At 49.9% G+C, this 25,167-nt stretch overlaps 1 protein-coding gene and 1 long non-coding RNA gene across 3 annotated transcripts; one reads left to right on the forward strand and one right to left on the reverse strand.

Moving 5' to 3' along the window:
* Window positions 1-772: 772 nt before the first annotated feature.
* LOC122228631 lies at window positions 773-7,849 on the reverse strand. Of its 2 annotated transcripts, none has more exons than XR_006206694.1 (3): window positions 7,780-7,849; window positions 4,970-5,162; window positions 773-1,029 (listed from the first exon to the last, which is right to left on the reverse strand). It is a non-coding gene; the product is annotated as an uncharacterized LOC122228631 (long non-coding RNA). The 2 variants fall into 2 exon arrangements; XR_006206693.1 differs by lacking the exon at window positions 7,780-7,849 and adding an exon at window positions 6,784-7,234.
* Window positions 7,850-7,975: 126 nt separating this feature from the next.
* On the forward strand, window positions 7,976-25,160 carry PGD (phosphogluconate dehydrogenase). The gene is made up of 13 exons (XM_042953773.1): window positions 7,976-8,082; window positions 8,676-8,751; window positions 9,302-9,481; window positions 11,944-12,009; window positions 13,662-13,780; window positions 15,730-15,799; window positions 18,010-18,144; window positions 20,212-20,401; window positions 23,337-23,467; window positions 23,670-23,803; window positions 24,170-24,269; window positions 24,425-24,547; window positions 24,639-25,160. The coding sequence occupies exons 1-13, from the start codon at window positions 8,075-8,077 to the stop codon at window positions 24,756-24,758; spliced, it is 1,452 nt and encodes a 483-aa protein (XP_042809707.1). The 5' UTR covers window positions 7,976-8,074; the 3' UTR covers window positions 24,759-25,160.
* The last annotated feature ends 7 nt before the right edge of the window (window positions 25,161-25,167 follow it).

The following is a 25,167-nucleotide window of genomic DNA, read 5'->3' on the forward strand; positions in this document are numbered from 1 at the left end:
AAGATTTGTATGGAAATGGCAAAGGACCTACAATAGCCAAAAAAGAAAATTTTTGAAAAGAAAAACTAAGTCGAAGAATTTACCTGATTTTAAAACTTACTATAAAGCTACAGTAATCAAGAAGACAGTGTGGTACTAGCATAAAATCAATGGAACAAAATGGAAAATCCAGATATATAGTTCATATTTGAGGTCGACTGATTTTTTACCAGGATGCCAAGGCAATTCAGTGGGGTCTTTCCAACAAATGTTGCTTGAACAATTGGATATCCATATGCAAAAATATGGACTTAGACCCCTACCTTACATGTTATACAAAAATTAACTCAAAATGGATCATGGATCTACATGTAAGAGCTAAAACCCTAAGAATTCTGGAAGAAAACATAGGAGAAAGTCTTTGCGATTTTGGGTTTGGCAAAGGTTTTTTAGATATGTCACCAGCTGGGGCGCCTGAGTGGCTCAGTCGGTTAAGCATCTGACTTTGGCTCAGGTCATGATCTCATGGTCTGTGAGTTCGAGCCCCGCGTCGGGCTCTGTGCTGACAGCCTGGAGCCTGCTTTGGATTCAGTGTCTCCCTCTCTCATGATGCCTCTCCCCTGCTTGTACTCTGTCTCTCTGTCTTTCAAAAATAAATATTAAAAAAAAAAAATTAAAAGTTTCCTCTTCAGGAGACACAATTGAGAAAATGAAAAGACAAGCCCCAAACTGGGAGAAAATATTTGCTGGTTGTATATGTAATAAATAACTTTTATTTAGGATACACAAAAACTTTTAAAACTCAGTAAGACAAACAATGCTATTTAAAAAACAAACAGGCAAAAGTGGGCTGTACTTAGTGAATGGGTTCCAAAGAATAGAACATGGAAAGGAGTAAAGGAAGAACTTTATAGTGGTGAGGCTCGATAAACACTGCCTTGTCTAGTGGTTGAGACTAATATCATCCCTGTTGATAGCGTGACCCTCTGTTATGATGTCAAGAGAATGGCACTTTACTTCCATGGTATTCTTCCACAAAATCCACAACCCCTGTATAACCAAGAGAAAAAAAAAATTTCAATCCAAATTGAAGGACATTCTATAAGATCCCCAACCAGCATTCCTCAAAATTGAAGGTCGTGAGGGGTGCCTGGCTGGCTAAATCAGTGGAACATGTGACTCTTGATCTCGGGGTTGTGAGTTCAAGCCTCACGATGGGTATAGAGATTGCTTAAGAATATAATCTTTAAAAAAAAAAACAAAGGTTATTAAAAATAAGACCAAGAAATTGCCACAGACCAGAGGAAACTAAGAAGATGTAATGATAAAATGTAATGTATTCTGGATAGGCCCCCAAACAGGAAAAGTATATTTGTGGAAAATATAATTCTCTCTTTTTAAAAAATTTATTTTAATGTTTCTTTTTGAGAGAAAGAGAGACAGAGTGCAAGCAGAGGAGGGGCAGAAAGAGAGGGAGGCATAGAATCGGAAGCAGGCTCCAGGCTCCAAGATGTCAGCACAGAGCCCGACACGGGACTCGAACTCACCAACCGTGAGATCATGACCGGAGCCGAAGTCTGACACTTAATGGACTGAGCCACCCAGGCGCCCCGGAAAATGCAACTCTGATGAAGTCTGGAGTTCAGGTCACAGTATTAATGCCAGTGTTGGTTTGTCAGTTGTGACAAATACGCCACGGTCATGTTAAGATGTTAGCCGTAGGGGGAAACTAAGGTTACTCTCTGAACTATCTGCAACTTTTTAAATAAATCGATTCTTGAACTTATTAAAAATGTACAAAGAAAAGATCTGATTGGATATCTCACCGGATAAAATATATGTGAATAGCTAATAAGCCCTTGAAAATATGCTCATCATTATTAGCCATTAGGGAGATGCACATTAAAACCACAATGAGATGATACCATTTCACACCCACTAGGATGGCCGTCATCACAAAGACAGAATCAAATGTTGGTGAGGATGTGGGGGAACGGGAACCCTCACACAGTGCTTGTGGGAATGCACGATGGTGCGGCCACTTTGGAAGTAACTTAGCAGCTCTTCAGAAGTTAAACATGCACCAAATGAGCCAGCACTTCTTCTCCAACGTGTCTACCCGAGAAAAATGAAACCATGCCCCCACACTTGGTACGTGAATGTTCAAAACAAGATTTGTTCTTTATGTATGGTCCAACTTAGAAATAATCCAAATGTCCACCACCAGATAAACAAATTACGTGGATAAACAAATTACACGCAGAGGAATACCACTCGGCAGTAAAAAGGAGCACACCGTTCATACATGCCGCAACACGGACAAGCCTCAAAAACATGCTAAGCGGGGTGCCTGGGTGGCTCCGTCGGTCGAGCGTCCAGTGTCGGCCCAGGTCATGATCTCACGGTTCGGGAGTTCAAGCCCCACAACGGGCTTGCTGCTGTCGGCATAGAGCCCGCTTCGAATCCTCTGTCCCCACTTACTCTGCCCCTCCCCACCTTGTGTTCTCTCAAAAATAAACATTTAGGGGCGCCTGGGTGGCTCAGTCGGCGCCACTTAAGCTCCGACTTCAGCTCAGGTCATGATCTTGTGGTTTGTGAGTTCGAGCCCCGCGTCGGGCTCTGTGCTGACAGCTCGGAGCCTGGAGCCTGCTGCGGGTTCTGTGTCTCCCTCTCTGTCTCTGCCCTTCCCCCACTTGTGCTCTGTCTCTATCAAAAATAAACGTATAAAAATTTTTAAAAATAAACATTTAAAAAATAAATAAAAATTTAAAAACACAACTGTAAACCAGACATTTGACAGCAACAGTTGGTGGCCGTCTATTAAGTATAAGGCACAGGAAGGTGATAGACAAACTTGGGAGCAAGACTGACGTGGCATCCATGCTCGTGCACCTTGCTTAGGGCACCCAGAAGGGATGTAGGACAGAGGTGGTGACTGTGGGGAGGAAGACAGGATGCTTGGGGTGATAAGCATTTGGATCAGGAAGACGGAGATTGTGAGAGTCATGGGTATGTCATTGTCAAATGGGAAGTTTCGTAGCAAGCAATTCAAATAGTGGGGCATTTTATCGCCAGCTGAGTTAGAACTCTAGGAACCACTCAGAAGCTGTGCAGCAAGCTGCAAAGTTGCTTTTTTGCCTCTATTCCCAGAAGACTGCACCAGGAAGCCTGAAGAAATGTGGGTGTTTTTGGTTTTTGTTGGTTTATGTTTATTTATTTTTGAGAGCGAGAGAGACAGAGCACGAGCAGGGGAGGGCCAGAGAGAGAGGGAGGCACAGAATCGGAAGGCTCCAGGCTCTGAGCTGTCAGCACAGAGCCTGACGCGGGGCCCAAACTCGGGAATGGTGAGATCATGACCCGAGCTGAAGTCAGACGCCCAACCGACTGAGCCACCCAAACACCCCATGGGTTTTTTTTTTTTAATGTTTGTCTGTTTATTTATTTACTTCCTTACTTATTTACTTATTAAGAGAGAGAGACAGAATCCCAAACAGGCTCTGTGCTGTCAGTGCAGAGCCCCACGCAGGGCTTGAACTCACGAACCATGAGATCATGACCTGAGCTGAAGAGTCTAGATGTTCACCTGAGTCACCCAGGCACCCCTGATAGGTTCTCTTTTAGTCCTATTCTCCACTACAGTTTATATCTCTCCTGTGTCCTTTCTGTAAAAAAAGACAGAAGCTGGCATATGGGCACTCAGTCCAGACACAAGCCCTGGTTTGAGTCATTTCACCCTAGAGCTACCCTCTGTGGTTTTGTCGCTCCTTATATACACACGAGGAAACTCCTGAGACTCGACAACTTGCTCCATTCTGCACAGCTAGAAAGAAGTGGAATCGGAACAGGCTAAGGGCAGCGTGACCCCCAAACCCATTCATTCCTCCCTGTCTCTATCAAGCAGCTGCTGAGAAAGACGTTCCACGTCATTTGAGGAGCCATCTGATCTGACTTCTGTGATAATGTGCTGTCCTACCACTGGGTCTGTCTCTGGACCCCAGGTTCTATTGAGAGGGACCCTGGAGAGCATCTGATCTGTCCCCAGAGGGGCAGTTCTAGTGTACGTCTCTGATCAAGCAAGTTCCGCTTCCCTGAGCCCCAATTTCCTCATCTCTAAAACGGGGGTTGGTTTAGATGAGTGGTTCACAAACCACCGGTCTCAGACCCCTTTACATTCCTAAAAATGACCGATGATACAAAGAGCTTCTGTTTATGTGAGTTTTATCAATATTTACCAATTCATTGACTTTGAAGCTTACTTATTTTGAGAGAAGACAAGGGAGGGGCAGTGAGAGAGGGAGAGAGAGAGAATCCCACGTAGGCTCCACACTGTCAGCACAGAGCCCGACACGGGGCTCACAGCCATCAGACCATGACCTGGGCCGAAATCAAGAGTCAGATGCCTAACCGACTGAGCCACGTAGGCAGCCCAATATTTACCGTTTTTTTTAAAAATCAATACCAGTTTTTAATAACAGGTTCCCAAAACAAAAGGAAACTCCGTGATCTGTGTTACTGCCTGGCAGTTTTGCAAATCTCTCTAACGTCAAGCTCACTACAGTTTAAGACCGCCGGATTCTCTCATTTGCTTCTACATGTAACCTCTTCCAGAGCACATGTCACAGAGCCTCTGGAAAACGCCACTGGACACTCGTAAGAGAATGAAGATGAAAAAGACAAATCCGATCCTACTGGTGCTACGGAGAAAGGTTTTGTCCCCACTTCTCCCTGAAAGGGTATGAGGGACCCTGAAAGGGTATGAAGTATCAGGGGTCCTAGACCACCCTTTGAGAACCGTTTCAAAAGGTGGCCCGTGCGCCACCTGCAGTCAGAACCCACTGGAGGGATAAAATGCACATTGCCCGGCGTCCCCCAGATCTGTGGTATCCGAATTCACATTTAACAAGCCGCCTCGCACACTGGAGGGCGGAGACACTCGGTTGGGAGAGCCCCACGATTCCTACCAGCCTGGTTCCTCCAAAAGTACTGTCACCTGTTTGGGCAGGGCCGGGGCTCAGGCCGCGCAGGGCTTTTGCCTCAACGATGACCAGTGACGGAAGGTCTGCCCTCCCTGGTTTTGCTTGGCTCCGCCATTTCCATAGTCACTTCCTTCCCCCTTTAGGGAAGTGTTGAGGGCAGCCAGGCACCTTGCTTGTAGCTTTAAGATAAATTCTGGGCTTTCTTGGCTGAAATTAAAAACAGAAGAAACAACAGGTGTTGGTGAGGAAGTGGAGAAAGGGGAACCCTGGTGCCCTGTGGCGGGAATGCTAACCGGTGCGGCCGCAGTGGAAAACCGTATGGAGGTGCCTCAAAAAATTAAAAATAGAACTACCCTATGATCCAGTAATTCCACTTCTGGGTATTTACCCCAAGAATAAGAAAACGCTAATTCGAAAAGATAGAGGCACCCCTGAGTTTATTGTGGCGTGATCTACAATGGCCAAATTACAGAAGCCTCCCTAATGTCCGTCGACTGACGAATGGATAAAGGAGTGGTATATATACACTGGAATACTATTGAGCCATAAACAAGAATGAAATCTTCCCATTTGCAACATGGATGGAACTAGGGTGTATTATGCTAAGTGAAAGAAGTGAAGTCCGAGAAAGACAAATACCACAGGATTTTACTCGTACGTGGAATTCAACAAAGAAAAACAGAGACTCAACTACAGAGAACAAACTGATGGGTAGCAGAGGGGAAGTGGGGGTGGGGATGGGTGAAATAGAAGAAGACTAGGAGAGTAGTACGCTTATTGTGGGGCACCTGGCTGGCTCAGTCGGTAGAACATGCGACTCTTGATCTTGGGGTCATGAATTTGAGCCTCAATTTGCAGGTAGAGATTTTTTTTTAATGTTTATTTTATTTTTGCGAGAGAGAGAGCGTGAGCAGGGGAGGGACAGAGAGAGAAGGAGGCACAGAATCTGAAGCAGGATCCAGGCTCCCAGCTGTCAGCACAGAGCCCGATGCGGGGCTCAAACCCATGAACTGTGAGATCATGACCTGAGTCGAAGTTGGACGCTTAACCGATTATTATTTTTTTTAAAGGGTACACTTATTGTGATGAGCACTGAGTAATGTACAAAATTGTTGAATCACTACATTGTATACGTGAAACTATTAACAACAAAGTATGTTAACTGTACTGGAGGTTTCTTTTTTTTTAATTACTAATGTTGAACCAAAAAATAAAATAAACTCTGGGCTTGCCTACAGTTGTCTATTTCTGTACCCAGGAAAAGCAAGAAGGAAAGAAGGAAAGGGCCTCAGGGGACAGGGATTTCTCTTCCTTAGGAGGAAGTGCTGTTCTAACCTTGGCCCCACCTGGACATTGTACAGTGAGTCAACCTCAGAATCCATGAACACCTTGCTCAAGGGAGAGTATACAAAAGAAAATTGGACTTTTCGGGCGTGTAAGCCCTGACTGGTACAAAACAGGCAAATATGGAAGTGACTCAAGAAAAAGAACAAATTCATAGAAAGAATGCCTTTAGTGAAGAAAACCATACAGATAAATATTTACATAGAAGATAAAGTAGATTGTGAGTTTTAAAATTTTCAGAGATTCCATTGCATTCAAAAATACTGCTACTGTGATTTATTCATACCCAACTTCCAACAGGAAAAAAACTACCATAGTGGGTGGGACACAAGCTCGCATGGAAATTATTGTACCTGTCGAAATCTGTATTACAAATCTGTGCACTTGGTGTGATGGAACTAGCCTTGGCCTTGAATCAGTCACAACTGGGTCACTAATTACCCACTAACCAGCTGTGTGACTTTTCTATCCGGTGAGCACTTACTGTGTGCAAGGTACACGTTAGATGACATGAAGGATTCATGGAAACACAAAAAATCTTAAATGTGCTGGAGGCGCCAAGCCTGGTTCAAGCAGCATCTGCTGTAGGAGGCGGGAGGGTTCAGTGCTGGGAGAGGAAGATGCCTGGAGCACCCGGGCACTTCTGAGAAGGCCTGCGGGGCACCTCCAGCTCCTCAGCGGGTTCAGGAAGTTCAACGACGCGACCTCCATCACCCCCGCAACAAGTTCGTTCCCAGCCTGCTCTGCGCCCGCTGCTTTTCCTGCAACTGGGGCTGCGCGCTCCCCGCGCAGGGTCGTGGGTGGGGTCCCACATTTCCTGGCACCCGTTACTCCCACAGGCCGCAACGAGCCTCGGTCCCCGACGGGGTTGAACCCCACAGTGCGCGGCCGCGATGGGAGGGGCGAGGGGCACTCGGACAACAGGCGTCCGAGTGCCTGGGACCCTGGAATGCACGGCCCGACGTGAGCCGCCACCCTTCCCGCCGAGCGGAGCCCCGGCCCCGAGCGTCCTCTGCTCTGGGGTCCGGGTGGGGCCGCCCGCCGCCGCCCCTCCGCCAGCCCCGGCGACCCCGCCGCGCGCCCGACACCCTCCTCGGTCCCGGGGCCTCCCGGCTTGCGCCCCGCCCCCCCCTCCCAGTCGCCAGTGCCTGTCCCGGAGCCCCCCGCCTCGCCCCACCCCCTGTGCCAGTCCCAGGCGTCCCCCGCCCTGCCAGCTCCGCTGTCCCTTGCGCCCGCCAGCTCGCGCCCCCCGCCGCCTTCACTTGTGCCCCTGCCCCCTGCCCCCAGTGCCTGTCTCAGGTGCCCCGCACCCCTCCACTCGTGCCTGCGCCCCTCCCGGCCCCTTGTGCTAGTCCCGGGCGCCCCCTGCTCGGTTCCCTGTGCCTGTCCCAGGCGCCCCCCACCCCCCCTCCACTTATGCCCGCGCCGCGCCCAGCCTGCTGTCCCGGCGCCCAGAGCCTCTCGCCCAGCGCGCTCGTACCAGTCCCCGGCGACCCCGCCCCTTCTCTTTGGCGTCGCCATCGATGTGCTCTGCGCTCTCCTGAGCCGGCTCCAGAAGTGGGCGGGCCTGTTTGCCTCAGGTGGTCTAACAGGCGCCGGGAAGGGCCAATGGCGTGGTGGCACAGCTCCGCCCCTTCCTCCCGATTGGTCGGCGCTGGAAGGCCGCGGCCAGAGCCTGGGGGCCGAAGCAGGAGCGGGACTCCTCCTCGGTCGCCGCTCCGCGCGCCCTCAGCTCTCCGGTTCTGTCCGCTCCTGCCCGGTCCGTCGCCGCCGCCATGGCCCAGTGAGTGACGGCTCGCGGTCCGCCGGGGAACTTTACGGGAGCCGGCGAGGAGGGCCGAACCTGCCTGAAGTCGCTTTGGCCCCGGGGGTCGCCGGAGCACGGCCTCGTGGCGCCCGGAGCCTCGGACCTTCAGGGTCTCAGCCCCTTCGGGCCCGGGCCCTCTACCCTTCGCGGCGGCGCCGGGCGGATCCCCCTTTCTAGAAAGGGCCGGGCGGGAGGGAACCCGCGTGGCCGAGGGCAGCCGGGGCCCGAGCCAGGAGGGGAAGAGGCTGGACAGTGGGCGGCTGTGCCTGCAGGGGCTTCTCCCCCGTGTGGGAGCGGGGACACCCGCAGTGAGCACGGCAAAGATTGCATGCCCTCCTGCGTGCAAGTCTAGTTGATCTCAAGAGAACTTGAGGTCCTTTGAAGTGGCAGAGGGCAGGGTGGCCTGGAGGCGCATGCCTGGGTTCTCAGGGGTAGGAGAGAGTAGGGGGACAGAGGAAATGGTAAGGCAAGGTATTCATAGCAAAAGCTAGGACACTCTGGGCCCCTGAGTTGGAAGGGATTAAAGTGGAACCGACACATTTTCTTTGTTCCTTTTTCCGGTCTTTTAGAGCTGATATTGCACTGATTGGACTGGCTGTCATGGGCCAGAACTTAATTTTGAACATGAATGACCATGGCTTCGTGGTAAGTCAGGAGGGCACACTCTTGTGGGTTCTTGGTGCACGGAGGCTGATTTCAAAGATCCTGTACAATCTGGAACTTAGGTCTCTTCGTATATGCCCTGTTGCTGCTTAGGACGTTTTTTGCAAAGGGAAAGAGAAGCACCAGGTCACATGCGGTGTGGGAGGGCCAGCTCTGCAATCCTCTGAAGGACAGTCTTGCAAAATAGATGTCAGTTCTGTAAGCCTGGATAAACTTACCGGATGTTAAGTAGGAGAAATCCGGCTGGGTGTATAGAACTCTACCTTTATTGCCTAATGAGAACCGGGGGAGAGAGAGAAGTTTAAATAGTTATAAACACTAAAGTGGTTTCGGTACCAAAGATAGCAGTTTGCAGCAGCCGCTTCCTAGACTTGATTGAGTCTCTATCAGCTAGTGACAGACTCTAGCCTGATTTGCCTCGGGCAGTCACCCTTTGCTTATATTCAGTTCCGTGCCTTGGGGTTCACTTAATCCAGGCTCTGAAGGTCTTCCGTGTCCTGAATCTCCTAATCAGACCTTTTCGGCCTTCTAGGTTTGTGCTTTTAATAGGACGGTCTCCAAAGTGGATGATTTCTTGGCCAACGAGGCAAAGGGAACCAAGGTGGTCGGAGCACACTCCTTGGAGGAGATGGTCTCCAAGCTGAAGAAACCGCGGCGCGTCATACTGCTGGTGAAGGCTGGCCAAGCCGTTGATGATTTCATTGAAAAACTGGTGAGGCCAGCCCTGCCCCCCCAGCTGCTACTAGTGGGGCAGCTTTTCTCTTCCCGTAGCTAGATCTCGCTTTTCTACTTAAGAGATTTTTTTTTTTTTTTCTTTTTCAATTTCTGGATATGAACTGCTCAGTTCAAACAAAACTGCTTCAATGTCTCAGCGTTCGTCAACTTGGCACTAATTTAAGTGACAGCACATCCTCAGGTGGTAATGATTCCTTAGGCATGAGATTCTGAGCCACCGAGAGACGAGAGACGTTGCCATAAGAATTCATTAACAATGGGGACAGAAACTGTAGTCTTGGTCTCTGTCTTTGGTATTCGGAAACACAGTTTTGGTCGTGGTGTTACGTGTGTTTAGTGCTATTCGCTAATAAACCTTAGTGTCTGAAATTTAGAAGTCGGTTTTTTCTTGACACTTAAAGTGTTGTATCGCTTAATATAAACGATGAGGTCCCCTTAGGGAATCCTGGGAACTACATTCTTTCTCAATGATTTGTTGGCTCTAGCAAGTGTATCTTTTTTGCAAGAAAAAAAAAAAAAAATGTGTGTTAGGGCTGGAACGGCCGTGCTGGGGCAGATGGGTGACCCGATGCCAAGTGTCCCAGAGAGGGCCTCTGGGAGGTGGGCCTCTGGGAGGCAGGCCTCTGTTACACTTCTGGCCCTGATTATCAGCCAAGGAGGGAGTGTTTTGTGTAGGTGCTAACCCTTGTTCTGTAACACATTATAGTCTGATCCCTCTAGACTTTCCCCTGCTGTGCGTCATCAGGGGGTGGTGGGTCTGTCCCCTCACAGAGGGGCTGATGGCCACCCACCCACTGGGATGACTGTGGGAGAGGAGGAGCTGATGGGGACAACAGCCTTTTCCCCTGGGAATGTGCCCAGCAGCATTTGGTTGAGGCACCGTAGCTGTGAGCTGTTTCTGGGGCACCTCTGGGGCCCCTTCCCTCAACATACCTCACCGACAATCCATGGAGACAAGCTCACGGCCAGTGCCCTGCAGCCTCGGGGTGCTATTTCCTCCAACAACGAAACGCAAAACCACACACAACATATGGACGAAGGGGCACCCGTGGAAATAACTCATGAAGCTACTCAAAAACAATTCTACGGTAACATCTCTGAAAAAAACCCGAGGCATTAGCTGTCTGGAAGAAACGTTTCTCGGTGAGAAATGTAGTGCCAGGAAACAAAGGCAAGGGGTGAACGTTCCTTTTCTCCAGGAGCAGTGTTAACAGTGGGGGCGACTCCACAGGGAGAGGGGTTTGTAACCAGCGTGCTACCATGAAAGACAAAAATGACCTAGAAAGGAAGAACACTGTGATAAGGGAAGGACATAGTAAGCTTTTTGTGTAGCAAGATGCTAAGCTGGTCACGATTAGCGACAGAACGGATTGGAAAGTGGTAGCTTAGTCTTCAGCGTAAGAAAATACGAAGTGAGGTTCACTGAAGCCCTGTGTGGGGGTGCGGGGGGGATGTGGACTGAATGATAAATGACCAAGCCAGCCCAGTTGTGTTCTGTAGGAAGATGTGCTAGTTCGAGGTCCGGTCTCGTCCCGCCGTCTCCAGACGGGGCTGATCATCTCACTCACTCAGGCACCAAACCACCTGATGTCTGTTCACTGGACCCCTACTCTGCCCTGTGCAGAGATTTTATAGGACGTGATGTAATCCTTCAGAACGAGCCCTGTTCCCAGTGTTTGGGAATGTAAACGAGCCAAGGGCACGCACTGGAAATACAAAATCTTTCAAGTAGGTTTTGGTTGTTGTCAAATTTAAAATTTTTTTTTTTAACGTTTATTTATTTTTGAGACAGAGAGAGACAGAGCATGAATGGGGGAGGGTCAGAGAGAGAGGGAGACACAGAATTCGAAACAGGCTCCAGGCTCTGAGCTGTCAGCACAGAGCCCGACGCGGGGCTCGAATTCACAGACCGTGAGATCATGACCTGAGCCGAAGTCAGACACTTAACCGACTGAGCCACCCAGGTGCCCCTATTTCTCTTTTTTTTTTTAATGTTTTTATTTCTTTTTGACACAGAGAGAGACAGAGCATGAGCAGGGGAGGGGCAGAGAGAGAGGGAGACACAGAATCTGCAGCAGGCCCCAGGTTCTGAGCCATCAGCCCAGAGCCCGACGCGGGGCTCAAATTCATGGACCGTGAGATCATGACCTGAGCTGAAGTCGGACGCTTAACCGACTGAGCCACCCAGGCGCCCCTGGTTGTTGTCAAATTTTAAAGAGAACCATCTTAGTTGTGGGGAGGTCTGACTGGGTTGCTAGCCCTAACCTTTCATGTAGGCTCCAGCCGTAGCCACGGAGAGGATTTTTGAAAATGAAACAACATACGCTTTTAGACTGGATTTATTTGGGATAAATTCTTGTTTGTATTAATTGCTCGAGGTGCATTCTGTTTTTGTCTTTCATTTCTTTGGCTCACCTTAATGCTAGTGTCTGGTTACAGGTACCATTGTTGGACACTGGTGACATCATCATTGATGGAGGAAATTCTGAATACAGGGATACCACAGTAAGTATTCTCCAGTCTAAATTCTTCCTGGTTCTGGGAACATTCTAGAAAAAAGTATCAGCACTGTACATGTGATAAAAGCATGGACTGTCCTGTAGTGCTGACTCTGGGGCTTGGTGCTGACGTTGCAGTTCTTGGCCTTTGTTTCTGCTAAGACATACCTGATGGAATGAGGCCTCCTCAGTCATACATATAACTCAACAGGATGACTTTTGCCTGGATACAGCAGGCTGAGAGTTTGTGCTTAGCTCTTTCCTACTGTGCCACCAGCCCATGGTATGTCAGTCGGTGTGCAATGTGGTTGAGAACCACGTCCTTTTTTTTTTTTTTAATGTTTTATTTGAGAGAGATAGCAGGGAAGGGGCAGGGAGAGAGGGGGACAAGAGGATATGAAGCCGGCTTTGCACCGAGAGCAGTGAGCCCGATTCGGGACTTGAACCCATGAACCGCGAGATCATCACCTGAGTGGAAGTTGGATGCTCAACCAACCGAGTCACCCAGGTGCCCCGAGAACCACGTCTTTACTGGCCTCATATGCTAGAAGGAGTTTCTGGAGGATCTGAAGTGCTGAGTCGGGGAAGTCGTATTTGTATTAAACTCTTTTGTATCATTTTTTAAAATGCTTTATTTGAGAGAGAGAGAGAGAGAGAGAGAGAGGCAGAGAGGGGGACAGAGAATCCCAAGCTGACAGCAGAGAGCTTGATGCTGGGCTTGAACTCACAAACTTTGAGATCATGACCTGAGCCGCAGCCAGATGCTTAACCGATTGAGCCACCCAGATGCCCTGTATTAAACTCCTGATTGAGTCTTACAGTAACTGGATCTTATAGTAAAATGAGAATGTATGTTTGGCTTTGTTATTTCCATTTGGGGGAAGGATAGCTATTTATTTTATTTTGTTTTGTTTTATTGTTTTCTTATTTTATTATTATTTTTTTAATGTTTATTATTTATTTTGACGGGGGGACAGAGAGAGGGAGAGCATTCCAAGCAGGCTTCTTGCTGTCAGCACAGAGCCGGATGTGGGGCTCGATCCCACAGACTGTGAAATCATGACCTGAGCTGAAATCAAGAGTCGGGACACTTACCTGACTGAGCTACCCAGGCACCCAGATAGCTATTTTAAACTTCTGTGGAGGGGCGTCTGGGTGGCTCAGTTGGTTGGATGTCTGACTTCTGCTTAGATCATGGTCTCACTGTTTGTGGGTCAGCTGTGCTGACAGCTCAGAGCCTGGAACCTGCTTCAGATTCTGTGTCTCCCTCTCTCTGCCCTTCCCCCACTTGCGTGCAAGCACGCTCTCTTCTCTCTCTCTCTCTCTCTCTCTCTCTCTCTCAAAAATAAATAAACATTAGACTTCTGTGGATTGTTTTTTTTTTTTTTTTTAAAGTAATCTCTGCACACGACATAGGGATCAAACTCACGATCCTGAGATCAAGAGTCACATGCTTTACTGAGCCAGCCAGGCACGCTGGATATTTTTTTTCTAACTCCCAAACTGAGGGGATTAAATTTCTTGAATGATCAGGTTATTCTTGGATCCTTGGGTCATTTCATGTCCAGTGTGGGCTCTCCATACATGTCTGATACCTCCTCTCATTCATTGGGAGAGAACTTTATGGAAGCATAATGAAATTAATTTTCTCTCCTGTAGAGACGATGTCAAACCCTCAAGGCCAAGGGAATCCTGTTTGTGGGGAGCGGAGTCAGTGGCGGAGAGGAAGGGGCCCGCTATGGCCCCTCACTTATGCCAGGAGGTGACAAAGAAGCCTGGTGAGTATCGAAGGTGCCCCACTTCGGCACGAGGGAGGCCTGAGCCGGGAGAAGGGTGAGCTGGGGACACTTCTGGCACCCTGACCTCCGTGGTGCCTGAGTGTCAGAGATGCTGGAAAGGTTTCTTTTATCCACTCTGCTGCTTTGACATCATACACGTGCATCTTCTCTTTTGCCTGTTTACTTCTGTTACTCCCTCCAAGACTGATCTAGAAATTCTAAATAGGCTTCCAGAGTCCAGAGGCTTTAAGGAAGCTGTTCGCATAGCGTCCTGTGCACTGTTTGGACTTAGAAGTAAGGTCTGCCTCTGTAAGTGATGTGCGGTTCTAAGATAGCCATGTATTTAATAATTGTGGGTAATGGGAAAACCTGGCAGAGCCTATTTTGTCCCTGGGAAAGCGAGGTGGACATTTTTTATTTGATTTGGGGCAAAAACACATTTTACACTGTTTGCTGTGCTTCATATAAGAGGAGGTGTTGGCCATAGAAGGGGAGGTGTGTTGGAGATGTGAAAGAAGGGGTGCATGAGGCGTAAGGGTGGGGGGTGAGCGGAGAGAGAACCAACACAAACAGATGGAAGGGATAATCCCACCTGCCGTTGACTGAGGGCAACTCCCCCTGCTGTTCAGACCGCAGAGAGAGAGAGCCAGACAGAGGGAGATAGCTGAGCAGAACAGAAGCAAACAGAAAAGGAGGATCCTTTTCAGGGAGGCCTGACAAGGTACCATTCTTTTCTGAATCAATTTGACTTCCAAATATGCTACAGTCAGGTGTTAAAGAAAACATGTTCAAACCTAATTCCCAGAGGTGAAGTGTTTTCCTGGGGCAAGTTATTCTTTCTGTTACCTCTCTGAGGAGTAAGTTTGGAGATTCTTTTTTTAGTTAAAAAAATTTTTTTTTTTGGCAATGTTTCTTTATTTGTTTTTGAGAGAGAGACAGAGTGCAAGTTGGGGAGGGGCAGAGAGAGAGGGAGACACAGAATCTGAAGCCGGCTCCAGGCTCCAAGCCGTCAGCACAGAGCCCATTTCTGGGCTTGAACCCACGAACCATGAGATCATGACCTGAGCTGGAGTTGGTCACTTAAGTGACTGAGCCACTCAGGCGTCCCAAGTTCGGGGATTCTTTTAAGTAAGTTACATCTAGAAGTAGATAGAAGTCTTCCTGCTTCTGAGAAGCTTATGAACATTTACGTGGGGGTAACAGCCCGGCAGGCTAGACACGCAGACATGACGCAGGAAAGTATTTGATATGCGCAGGTGCCCTGCATTTCCTCGCACCGGCCTGGCAGAGGTGCAAGTGACGCTGTGACCTGACGTGCTCCCCGTGAAATCAGGAGAGTTCTCAAGCTCCGCATGTCACTGTCTTAGCCCTAATCCTAAGCGTTAGCTTTGCGACCCCGTCAGTTCTGTGTCTTTGCCAAACACTTCTTGCGAAGGAGCCTTTAGTGGTCAATAGTGAGGAGAACATAGGCGAGAAGCCCCGTGAGGTAACCTGTCCTCGTACAGGAGCAGCAGAAGGAATGAAGAACACCCGGTTTTTCTCTGAATAGTAGTGGGCGCAACCCCGGGAGGTCCTGCGCGGTGCCACCAGGCAGAGCCGGGCTGTATCTGACCACGCGCACCCGGGCTGGGAGAAGGGCTGTCTACAGGACCATCCCTGTGGCCCGCCGTTTGGAACCACAGCTTCTTTTGATTGTGCAGAAGAAATTTCTCCTGATGCTTTGATGCTTCCTCTGGCCTTTCTGTCTGTCCGTCTGTCCGCTCTAATCACAGAGCCCGCAGCCTCTGACAGGTTTCCCTCGGCACTTCTGGCACATTCGTTACTTTTTTCCACCTCCCATTCAACCTCTCCATTTGAACAAAATTGGGGGTGGGGGGATAGTCCTTGAGTATCTTGAGATCTCAACCCCTCTCTTTTCAGTAGCTAAACTACACGGTTCCTTTCCACAGGCCCCACATCAAGACAATCTTCCAAGGCATCGCTGCAAAAGTAGGAACTGGGGAACCGTGCTGTGACTGGGCAAGTTCTGGCTACTCTTTCAAGCCTGCTGGTAACATGGGCACAGGTGTCGCGAAGTGCACAGAGCCAGGACGCCCGTGGTGGCAACAGGCGGCTCAGATGTGAAGTCACGAAGTCGCTAGCAAGCTGAGGCCTAAGATGCTTGCCTGTGTTACATGTCCTTGCATCTTAGCTGAACATTCAGAGCCTTGAGGCTGATGTTAAAAACAGCCCTCCTCGATTCATCTGAAAGCCGGGTTCTTTAAGAAGGCACAGCAAGGATGAGGGGAAGTGAGGTTTATTTTAGCTGTGTGGCTTCAGGAAGATGACGAAGATGTCAGAGTCCAAAGGGGCCCTTGTCTGCCCACGTGGAAGAGGACTGACTGGCTGGTGCTGTCAGATATCCTGGCCCGGCCGTGGAAAATCTCGTACCTGTAGCTTGGGATGCAGGTGCCCTGTGCTTGAACAGAGCACATTATGGCCTCTTGCCTTCACGAAATGGGAGGGAGGCCCAGGCTCGTTCATACAGACCTCTCTTCCGGCATTTTGTGTTGCTACTAGAATAAGTTTTATCCCTACTGCAGCCTCAGTCCATACCGCGAGGCTGGGAGACCTGAGCTGTAATTCTGGCTCTCTCCATTAACTGGGTGATCATGAGCGAGTCAGAAAATTCCGTGGGCTTCAGTGTTCTTGTCTGTAAAACGTGGGGGGTGGGCTGGATGACCGCTAAGGTCTCTTTAGCTCCTAATCCCCTTTGTTAGTTTGATTTCGTCCCAGGGAGGTAAAGGGTGGAGATGAACCGAGGACTGAGGCATATGAAGAATGGGGGGGCCTGACCACGCCCGGTGACTTCAGCTGTAGCACCCACGCTGGTCCGTACATTTTCACCAGTGGTCACTGTCTGCTTAGGGTAGAGAGAGGCTGGGCCGGATTTGGAGGGCTGATGATTTTCTCCTTAGTATGAAGGACTGGGAAGGGAACTCTTAACGCCTTGACAGTCAATTACTACAGTAAAAGTACAGCGACAGTCACTTCTTTGTAGATACGCTTAGGATAGAAGCGTCAAGAATTCTGTCCTAAGCGTATCTACAGATACAGATACTGGCCCTGAGGTGTCTTGATTGAGTCTTTCCGTAGCCTCAAGGCTTTGTCTCGGGATACTGAAAGAACTGGGATAGATCCTAAAAGGCACTCCTTAGTTCACTTGTGAAGTCACAGCCAGGATGGGGTGAAGTAAGATGTTACTCATCACGCTCCTTAGCAGCCACAGAAAGTGTCACAGTCAGCAGGAGGCAGGTCACCAGTGGAGACTCAGACCATGGAGGTCTCTCTAAACGTCAGCAGTACGGCAGTGACAGCCAGGATAGAGCGTGCTCAGGTCCAGCAAACACTGGCTCCAGCCGCAGGTAGGTGCCTGTCGTGGAGACGGATGCACCTGACCTCAGAGCCCGATGCCCCTGAGTACTGACCCCGACACTCCCTTTGTTCTGAGTCCCCGCCCACTACACAATTTGCAGATTATTTGGCTTCCCCCGTAGCTTGTCTGCAGGGACAGAGTGTGCCGGCCGGACTCACACTTGTAACTACTAAGATCCATAGTTAAGTTTCTCACCCTCAATTCATAAACTGGGACTCTGACTATATACATCTTGCCATCTTTGTTAGAAATCAGTGTTTTTTGTCAACTGTGAGACCCTGGTGAGGACACATTTCTGGGCTTCCGAGGTGGAGGGCCAGACCTGGGATCTAAGGTCACTTTACCCCTTGGTAGCCACTGGAAACACCTACGACACACGTATTTTTAAAAGTACAAGCGATTTAATTAGCTGACTTACTGTAACCCCCGGTCACCAGGAGCATGGTGACCTCAGGAGGAGGAGGAGGAGGAGGAGGTCTTTGACTCGTGGCCAGGGCTGGGGGCGAGGGGCCCTGAGTAACAAGGGAAGGTGGGAAATGCAGGTAAAGGGCTGGGGGTGCCGGCAGTGAGTTGAAAGGTGTGGAAGAATCTAGAATGAATTTAGAGTGAGTTTGAAGTGACACGGGGCTGGATTGAAGCTTGTATTGAGTTGCTCCATAGTGATTCTTAATTTTAAAAATACTACAGATATTTGCTTCATCGCTGTCGTTCCTTGTCTGGGGAGGGAGCCTGGCGAAAGGGTTTGATGTGGGCCTTTCTGGGCCGTTCCTCTGGGGCCGTCTCTGAGGCCTCCTGGTGCCCGTCCCTCTGACAGGTGGGAGATGAAGGAGCGGGACACTTCGTGAAGATGGTGCACAACGGGATAGAGTACGGGGACATGCAGCTCATCTGTGAGGCCTACCACCTGATGAAAGATGTGCTGGAGATGGGGCACGACGAGATGGCGAAGGTGAGTCCCGGGCCCTGCTGCAGGTGCGGCAGGCGGGCCTGCTCGGAGAAGGGACTTGCTGGCTCCAGTAAAGCCTCCCTCCTCCTCCTTCCCGCGGTCGTGCTGCTGGCAGGATGGACTCAGCCCGGTTGGAGGTAAGCTATAAGATGGGAGAGCTCGTCACCGAGCCGAACGTCCCCAGGGGATCTTGGTGGTAACCACTCCCACCGTTTACTGACCCCTTTTTTTTTAAGCTTATTTTTAGAGAGAACAAGAGAGCAAGTGCATGGGGCCAGATGCAGGGCTCGATCTCACGAACCATGAGATCATAACCTGAGCTGATAGCGAGTCGGCTGCTTGACCGACTGAGTCACCCAGGTGCCCCCCTTTTTTTTTTTTTTTTTTTTTTTTAAAGATTTTATTTTTCAAGTAATCTCTACACCCAAGGTGGGGCTTAAACTCAAAACCGCAAGCTCAAGAGTCGCACACTCCACTGACGAAGCCAGCCGGGCACCCCGAGAAGCTTGCTTTTCTGGTCAGGTTGGGACTGGCTGTTTGGCAGTTAGTCAAAAAAGTTAGCCAAAGTGGGGAAACAGAACACCCCCCGCCCCCACCCCGATATTTTATTATGAAGATGTGCAAACATACAGCAAAGCTGAAAGAATTCGGTAGTGAGCACTTGTGGGAACACCACCCTGATTCTTTGCTTAGCGTTCCACTACGCTTGCCGTGTCGATTATCTGGCCAGCCCTCCGTCGGTTTGATCTTTTACAAATACGTTTCAAGGTAAGCCTCAGTACTCTGTTCTCTTCAGCATCGTTGACGAGGCAAACACTTCTTTTAACTGAAAATACAGGAGAGCACACTCATCGCCACTCCCGCCCTTTTCTCTAAATGTGGCTCTCCCGGCTCGCATCGTAGTCCTTTCTCATCCAGAATTTCTAGTTCTAGTCCCTTCGAGTGGAGCGTGATTTAGAGACACTTGTGAGGTACGCACTGCAGAGTCCTTCCAGATTTTGTACGGTTTTTCCTCCTGATGTTTAACGGTGTCATCCCCACTTTGCTTTACTGACTCAGCCACCCAGGCACCCCCAACACAATCTAACTTAGTTTTCATAGAAATAGTGCTTTTTTTGTTGTGTTCATATTTCATTGGTTTACTTCAAACTTAATACATGTGTTCAACGAGTACATAGAAGTGCTTCTGTCCACGCTAGGAACTGTTCTAAACACTGGGGATGTGACAGTGAAAAAAACCCACAAAGGCGCTATCCTGCATGGAGCTGGGAAGACACAATAATAATTGCATAGACAATAGAAAACTCAGGGGTGTGGCACCTGGGTGGCTCAGTTAAGTGGCCCACTTTGACTCAGGTCATGATCTCACGGTTCATGGGATCGAGCCCTCATCAGGCTCTATGCTGGCAACATGGGGCCTGCTTGGGATTCTCTGTCTCTTTCTCTGCCCCTTCCCTGCTCACGCATTTGTGCTCTCTTTCTCTCTCTCTCTCTCTCTCTCTCTCTCTCTCTCTCCCTCCCTCCCTCTCTCCCTCTCCCTCTCCCTCTCTCTCTCTCTCTCTCCCTCTCCCTCTCCCTCTCTCTCTCTCCCTCTCTCTCTCTCTCTCTCCCTCTCCCTCTCTCTCTCTCCCTCTCTCTCTCTCTCCCTCTCTCTCTCTCTCTCTCTCTCAAAAACATGAAAATAAATAAATAGATGAAGCCCGCTGGTGGTACCTGTTACAAAGAGGAGGAAACTGTTGTAAGGGGTAGATATAGATCAGGGGAGTGGGGAAGGCCTCTGAGGAGGCGATGGTGTGGGGCGAGGGGCGCTTGCCTCGGGGGAAAGAGCTGTGCTGGCAATCGGAAGTCAGCATAACCGGGTGGAAATAGATACAACTGCCTCCTGGGGAGCAGAGAGCTCAGTCGGGGAGCAGCGTTCAGGCACATTCTTAGAGCCTGTTGGCCTCACGTGCTGAGCAAATCGTGAGCATCGGTGAGCATTTGCAGAGGAAAGCAGTGAGCCGGTTAAGGGGGCTTCTCCCGTGTGGCCCTGGTTTCTCTCACACTGTTTCCTCTCACGTCCTGCACTAGGCATTTGAGGAATGGAATAAGACCGAGCTCGACTCGTTCCTGATTGAAATCACAGCCAACATCCTCAAGTTCCAAGACAGCGACGGCAAACACCTGCTGCCGAAGATCAGGGACAGCGCAGGGCAGAAGGGCACAGGGAAGTGGACTGCCATCTCGGCCCTGGAGTACGGCGTTCCTGTCACCCTCATCGGTAAGGTGCGGCTTCCACCTGGAGCCTTTTATCTCACTGTTTTGCTCTTGACGTCCTCCTGGAAAATTGGTGTAGACTGGCAGCTAAGGAGCGGGTCTTTGGACAATGCGTGCAGCCCTCGTCAGCCTCCAGAGCGCGTTCTGCTCTTCTGGTGTGCGAGGCTGACGTTGTTCAGTCTCTTCCCGGTAACCTCCTCTCAGTCATACGGACTTTGAGATACATTTGGATATTCTTGGCTTTCTTCTCCAGTTTGACCTTTGGGATAGCTTTTTGTGTTTTTTTTTAAGTTTATTTATTTATTTTGAGAGAGAGAGAAAGAGAGCATGAGTAGGGGAGGGACAGAGAGAACCCGAAGCAGGCTCGCACTCTCAGCGCAGAGCCTGACGTGAGGCTCGAACCCATGAATCATGAGATCATGACCTGAGCCGAAATCAAGAGCCAGAGGCTTAACCGACTGAGCCACCCAGGTGCCCCTGGGATAGTTTTTGTCTTAGTGATTGAACTGTAGTCGGCGACCTCCATGACTTTCTAATGGGTCAGATCACTGTAATGAAGTTTTTCATACAAAAGTTCAGAGAATAACATAAGCTTATGTACTCAGCATTTATTAATATTTTGCTGAGGTTCCCCCCCCCCGATATTTTAAAAATAAAATACTGCCTACACATTTCAAGTCCTTTAACATTGTTGTCCTAAGTTCCTTGCCCTTCTTGTAGAAGAAAGCCACTGTCCTGACCATTGGTGTGTCTCCTTTTCATGCATGTTGTTTGTCTTGTAGCCGTGAGCTAAGCCTCAAACTCAAAAAGATACAGGGCGAAGGAAATCATAGAAAGCAGAAATAGAGAACAAATAATGAGGATTAGTAAAACCACAAGTTGGTCCTTTCAGAGTAAAATAGCTACATTTATGGCAAGAGTGAAAAAGGAGAACGGGGTGCCCGGACAGCACCTTTTAAAAGGTGTCCTTTTAAAAACCCAACAAATTAATTTAAAAAAAGAAAAGAAAAGAATAAAACAAGGGGTCTAGTGTGTATAATGAAAGGCTGATCTTTGCTGATGGCAGAACGGCTCCCTTTCCAATAAAACACCGTTTCCTCCTCACCCTTCCGGTTAAAGGTTGTCTTTCCCTCCTTGGCCTCCTCCCTCCTTCTGATATCCTGATTAATTATGGCTCCTTGGTGACAGTGAGCTGGGGCTGTGAGACATCGTAAGGAGAAGCAGGCAGAAGGAAGTGGCCGAGGTTTAGCAAATCTGAGTGTTGCCTGGGCTGGGGACCAAGGGGACAATAGCTGGGAACAGTGTAGTCATCACTGACCCAAATGGGAGAGTATTGCGGGCTCAGAAAGGATCCCACTCTCTTGTTTGAGAGACGGTGTACCCCTTCTGCCCGGCAGAGGCAGGCCAGGCTTAATCCCCGGATGGGCACCGTGTGTGTTTGCTGAACTATCGGGGAAGTAAGTCTTCGGGCTGAGCCTTGAGTAACGCCGAGGGCTTGCGCCACACTGGCCTCCTGGTGCCAGTGGCCTTGCACAGATACTTCCTCCTGCTTGTGCTGAGTCATTGGGTGTGTGCAGGCCAGGGGGCTGCCCGGGGACAGAAGGACAGAAGGACTACCCAGCGTTCTCGAGTGTGTGTGGCTGGTACCCTTTCCTCAAAAACAAAGCCCTTTGTTGGTCCCCAGAGAGTTTACTTCATTTTTGTCTGCGGGGAAAGGAATGGCTAGAGGAATTCTTCTAATTAGAGAACTTGTCAGTTGAGGGGCGCCTGGTTGGCTCAATCGGTAAAGCGTCTGACTTCCGTTCAGGTCAGGATCTCGTGGGTTCGAGCCCCGTGTCGGGCTCTGTGCTGACAGCTCGGAGCTTGGAGCTGCTTCCGATTCTGTATCTCTCTCTCTCTCTCTCTCTCTGCCCCTTCCCCCCCCTCAAAAATGAATAAACATTAAAAAAAAAAAAAAAAAAGACCTTGTCGGTTGAGCAAGTAGTCTTTTATAAGGGTTAGTTCTTGAAGATACTAAATGTCTTGATATGAAAATACCTTTCTAAAATGTTTTTTAGTCCAGTGAAACAAAGTTGTGGTGATTATAGATGTACTGGAAACTACATTTTCACAAATAGAAAATGGAGTGTTTTGAGGGGTGAGTCTAGGTTACTTCTCAGTGTTCTAGTGGTTTCACACCACCCCCCGTGTGCAGGCAATGCCGCCATAGTTGAGCCTCCTACCAAATTCTGAGGCTGCCTGTTATTCGCTAGTTTTTGAGGGGTAGCGAGTGCTTTTAAAGTAGAGTCTTTGATGAGCATTTAAAAATTAAAGTCCTCTCAATTGAAATTGAAATTTGACTTGGGGACCAACAGAGTAATTGTGACTCATGGTGGCTTTACCTCCTCGCTTTTTCTGCAAAGCTCCCCATTGAGTTGCATGTTGATTTTTGTGGTTGATGCCTACATTATGTTGGAAGATTGACTTGTTTGTGGAGTTTTAGTTTCCAAGTCAGCTGTCTAGAGTTTTGTATAAACGTTCTTCCTGGGGCATCTGGGTAGCTCAGTTGGTTAAGCATCCGAGTCTTGGTTTTGGCTCAGGTCATGATCTCACGGTTCCTGGAATCAAGCCCTGAGTTGGGCTTTTTGCTGACAGGGCAGAGCCTGCTTGGGATTCTCTCTCTCTCTCTCTCTCTCTCTCTCTCTCTCTCTCTCTGCCCCTCCTCTGTGCACGCTCCCTCTCTCTCTCTCTCTCTCTCAGTAAATAAATAAACTTAAAAAAAAAAGTTCTTTCTGAGCCATGTTAGATTTTGTGGCCTAAGACTGAGACTTCTGGCTCTTTGTACAATTGGAGATCCGGCTCCATTTCTATTTTTTCCTCAACTTCTCGGGCTTACGTGTACTCTTTTCTGTCCAGTTTTACGTGTGAACTTCGGTAACGTTATCCTCTCTCCCACATAGGAGAGGCAGTTTTTGCTCGGTGCTTATCATCTCTGAAGGACGAGAGGGTTCAAGCCAGCCAAAAGCTGAAGGGTCCCCAAAAGATCCAGTTTGAAGGTGATAAGAAATCATTCCTGGAGGACATTCAGAAGGTGGGGCCCGCTCCCTGGCAGTGGTCGTGGTTGGCGCCTTGGGTGGCAGTGGGGGTGGCAGCGGCCCGTGGAGATGTGGGAGGCCCCGGGTGGGGGCGGCAGAGTCCAGCCCCATCCTGACACCGCTGTCCGCGCCAGGCCCGGCCCTGCCCGCGGGGTGGATGTGGCTAACCGTAGCTCTGACGGGTCCGTTGTTCCGTAGGCCCTGTATGCTTCCAAGATCATCTCATACGCGCAAGGCTTTATGCTGCTGAGACAAGCCGCCATGGAATTCGGCTGGACCCTTAACTACGGTGGCATCGCCCTGATGTGGAGGGGGGGCTGCATCATCAGGAGGTAAGTGTGGGGACGCGCCGCGGCACCGTGCTGGGAGTCGCGGCCTTGCACCTGGGGACGGTTTCCCTAGGATGTGCGCGGCCAGTCCCCTCGCTGGCGACAGGACGGGGTCGGCTGTTCTAACTAGACTGTCTACCCTACTCCCTTTAAACTGGTTCTGGGAGGACGGTCATGCCCTCTGGCCTTGCCTCGTGGGATGTGGGCTCTGTTTTCACTGAGCAAACAGCCGGCTTGAAGGGATAAGGAGAGTAACTCTGTACCTCGCGGGCCGATGTACCAGCTTCCGGCTTACTTCCCTGCCTTCTGGCAGGCACTGAACGCACGGAGGTGAAGTTTCATTGGTTTCTTCCCTCTTGCTTGTTTCAGCGTGTTCCTAGGAAAGATAAAAGACGCATTCGATCGGAACCCACGCCTTCAGAATCTACTACTGGATGACTTTTTTAAGTCTGCTGTTGAAAACTGCCAGGTAGGTAGCCCAGAGCTGGGCGGTGTGGGAATTCTGCCTCACCGGGCTTTGTGTTTCCCTCACCAGCATCGATGCCCGTGAGCGTTGTCATTTCAAATGGAACCCGTTCTCCTCTCTGGGGGCTGACCCGGAGTCTTTGGCTCTTTCTGGCTCAGGACTCCTGGCGGCGGACGGTGAGCACCGGTGTCCGGGCGGGCATCCCCATGCCCTGTTTCACCACCGCCCTCTCCTTCTACGACGGCTACAGACACGAGATGCTGCCTGCCAACCTTATCCAGGTAAGCTTTCGGAGCAGGTGGTAAACATCGACACGGCCCGAGGGTCCGTGTCCCCGTGTTATCCCAACCCGTCCAATTCCTTGTTTTCCAGGCTCAGCGGGATTACTTCGGGGCTCACACTTACGAACTCTTAGCCAACCCCGGACGGTTCATCCACACCAACTGGACAGGCCACGGTGGCAGCGTGTCATCCTCTTCCTACAATGCCTGACCGGACTGGTCACCCGCCACGAGTCCACAGATTGGGACATTCCACTTGGCCACACGACACCGCTTACGCAGCCCTCTGCCCCACGGCCCACTGCGCGGACCCTTTAAAATAAAGTCTCACGAGGGACTCCTGAAAAAGTCAGCACGAGTTTACTTGTAACGTAGCTCTTTGAGACCCGCCATGCCCTCGGCCCCCGCCCCTTGGGGCGACCCGGAGGTGACCATGTGCGCGGTACCTGTGAATCAGCTCCGCGTGGCACCTGTGGTCGGGGAGGCAGCGCAGTCTTCCCGGCTAGAGGCGCATGTGGATGGGAAGGGTTTCTGTGGAGTCCGCTCAAACTGGAACCTTTGTGTCACGTAGTAGAATTCCCAGTTTTCTCTACTTAATAAAAGATACATTCTATCTGTGC

The sequence above is a fragment of the Panthera leo genome, chromosome C1, assembly GCF_018350215.1.
Source record: "Panthera leo isolate Ple1 chromosome C1, P.leo_Ple1_pat1.1, whole genome shotgun sequence".
In the NCBI taxonomy this organism is placed as follows: Eukaryota; Metazoa; Chordata; class Mammalia; order Carnivora; family Felidae; genus Panthera; species Panthera leo.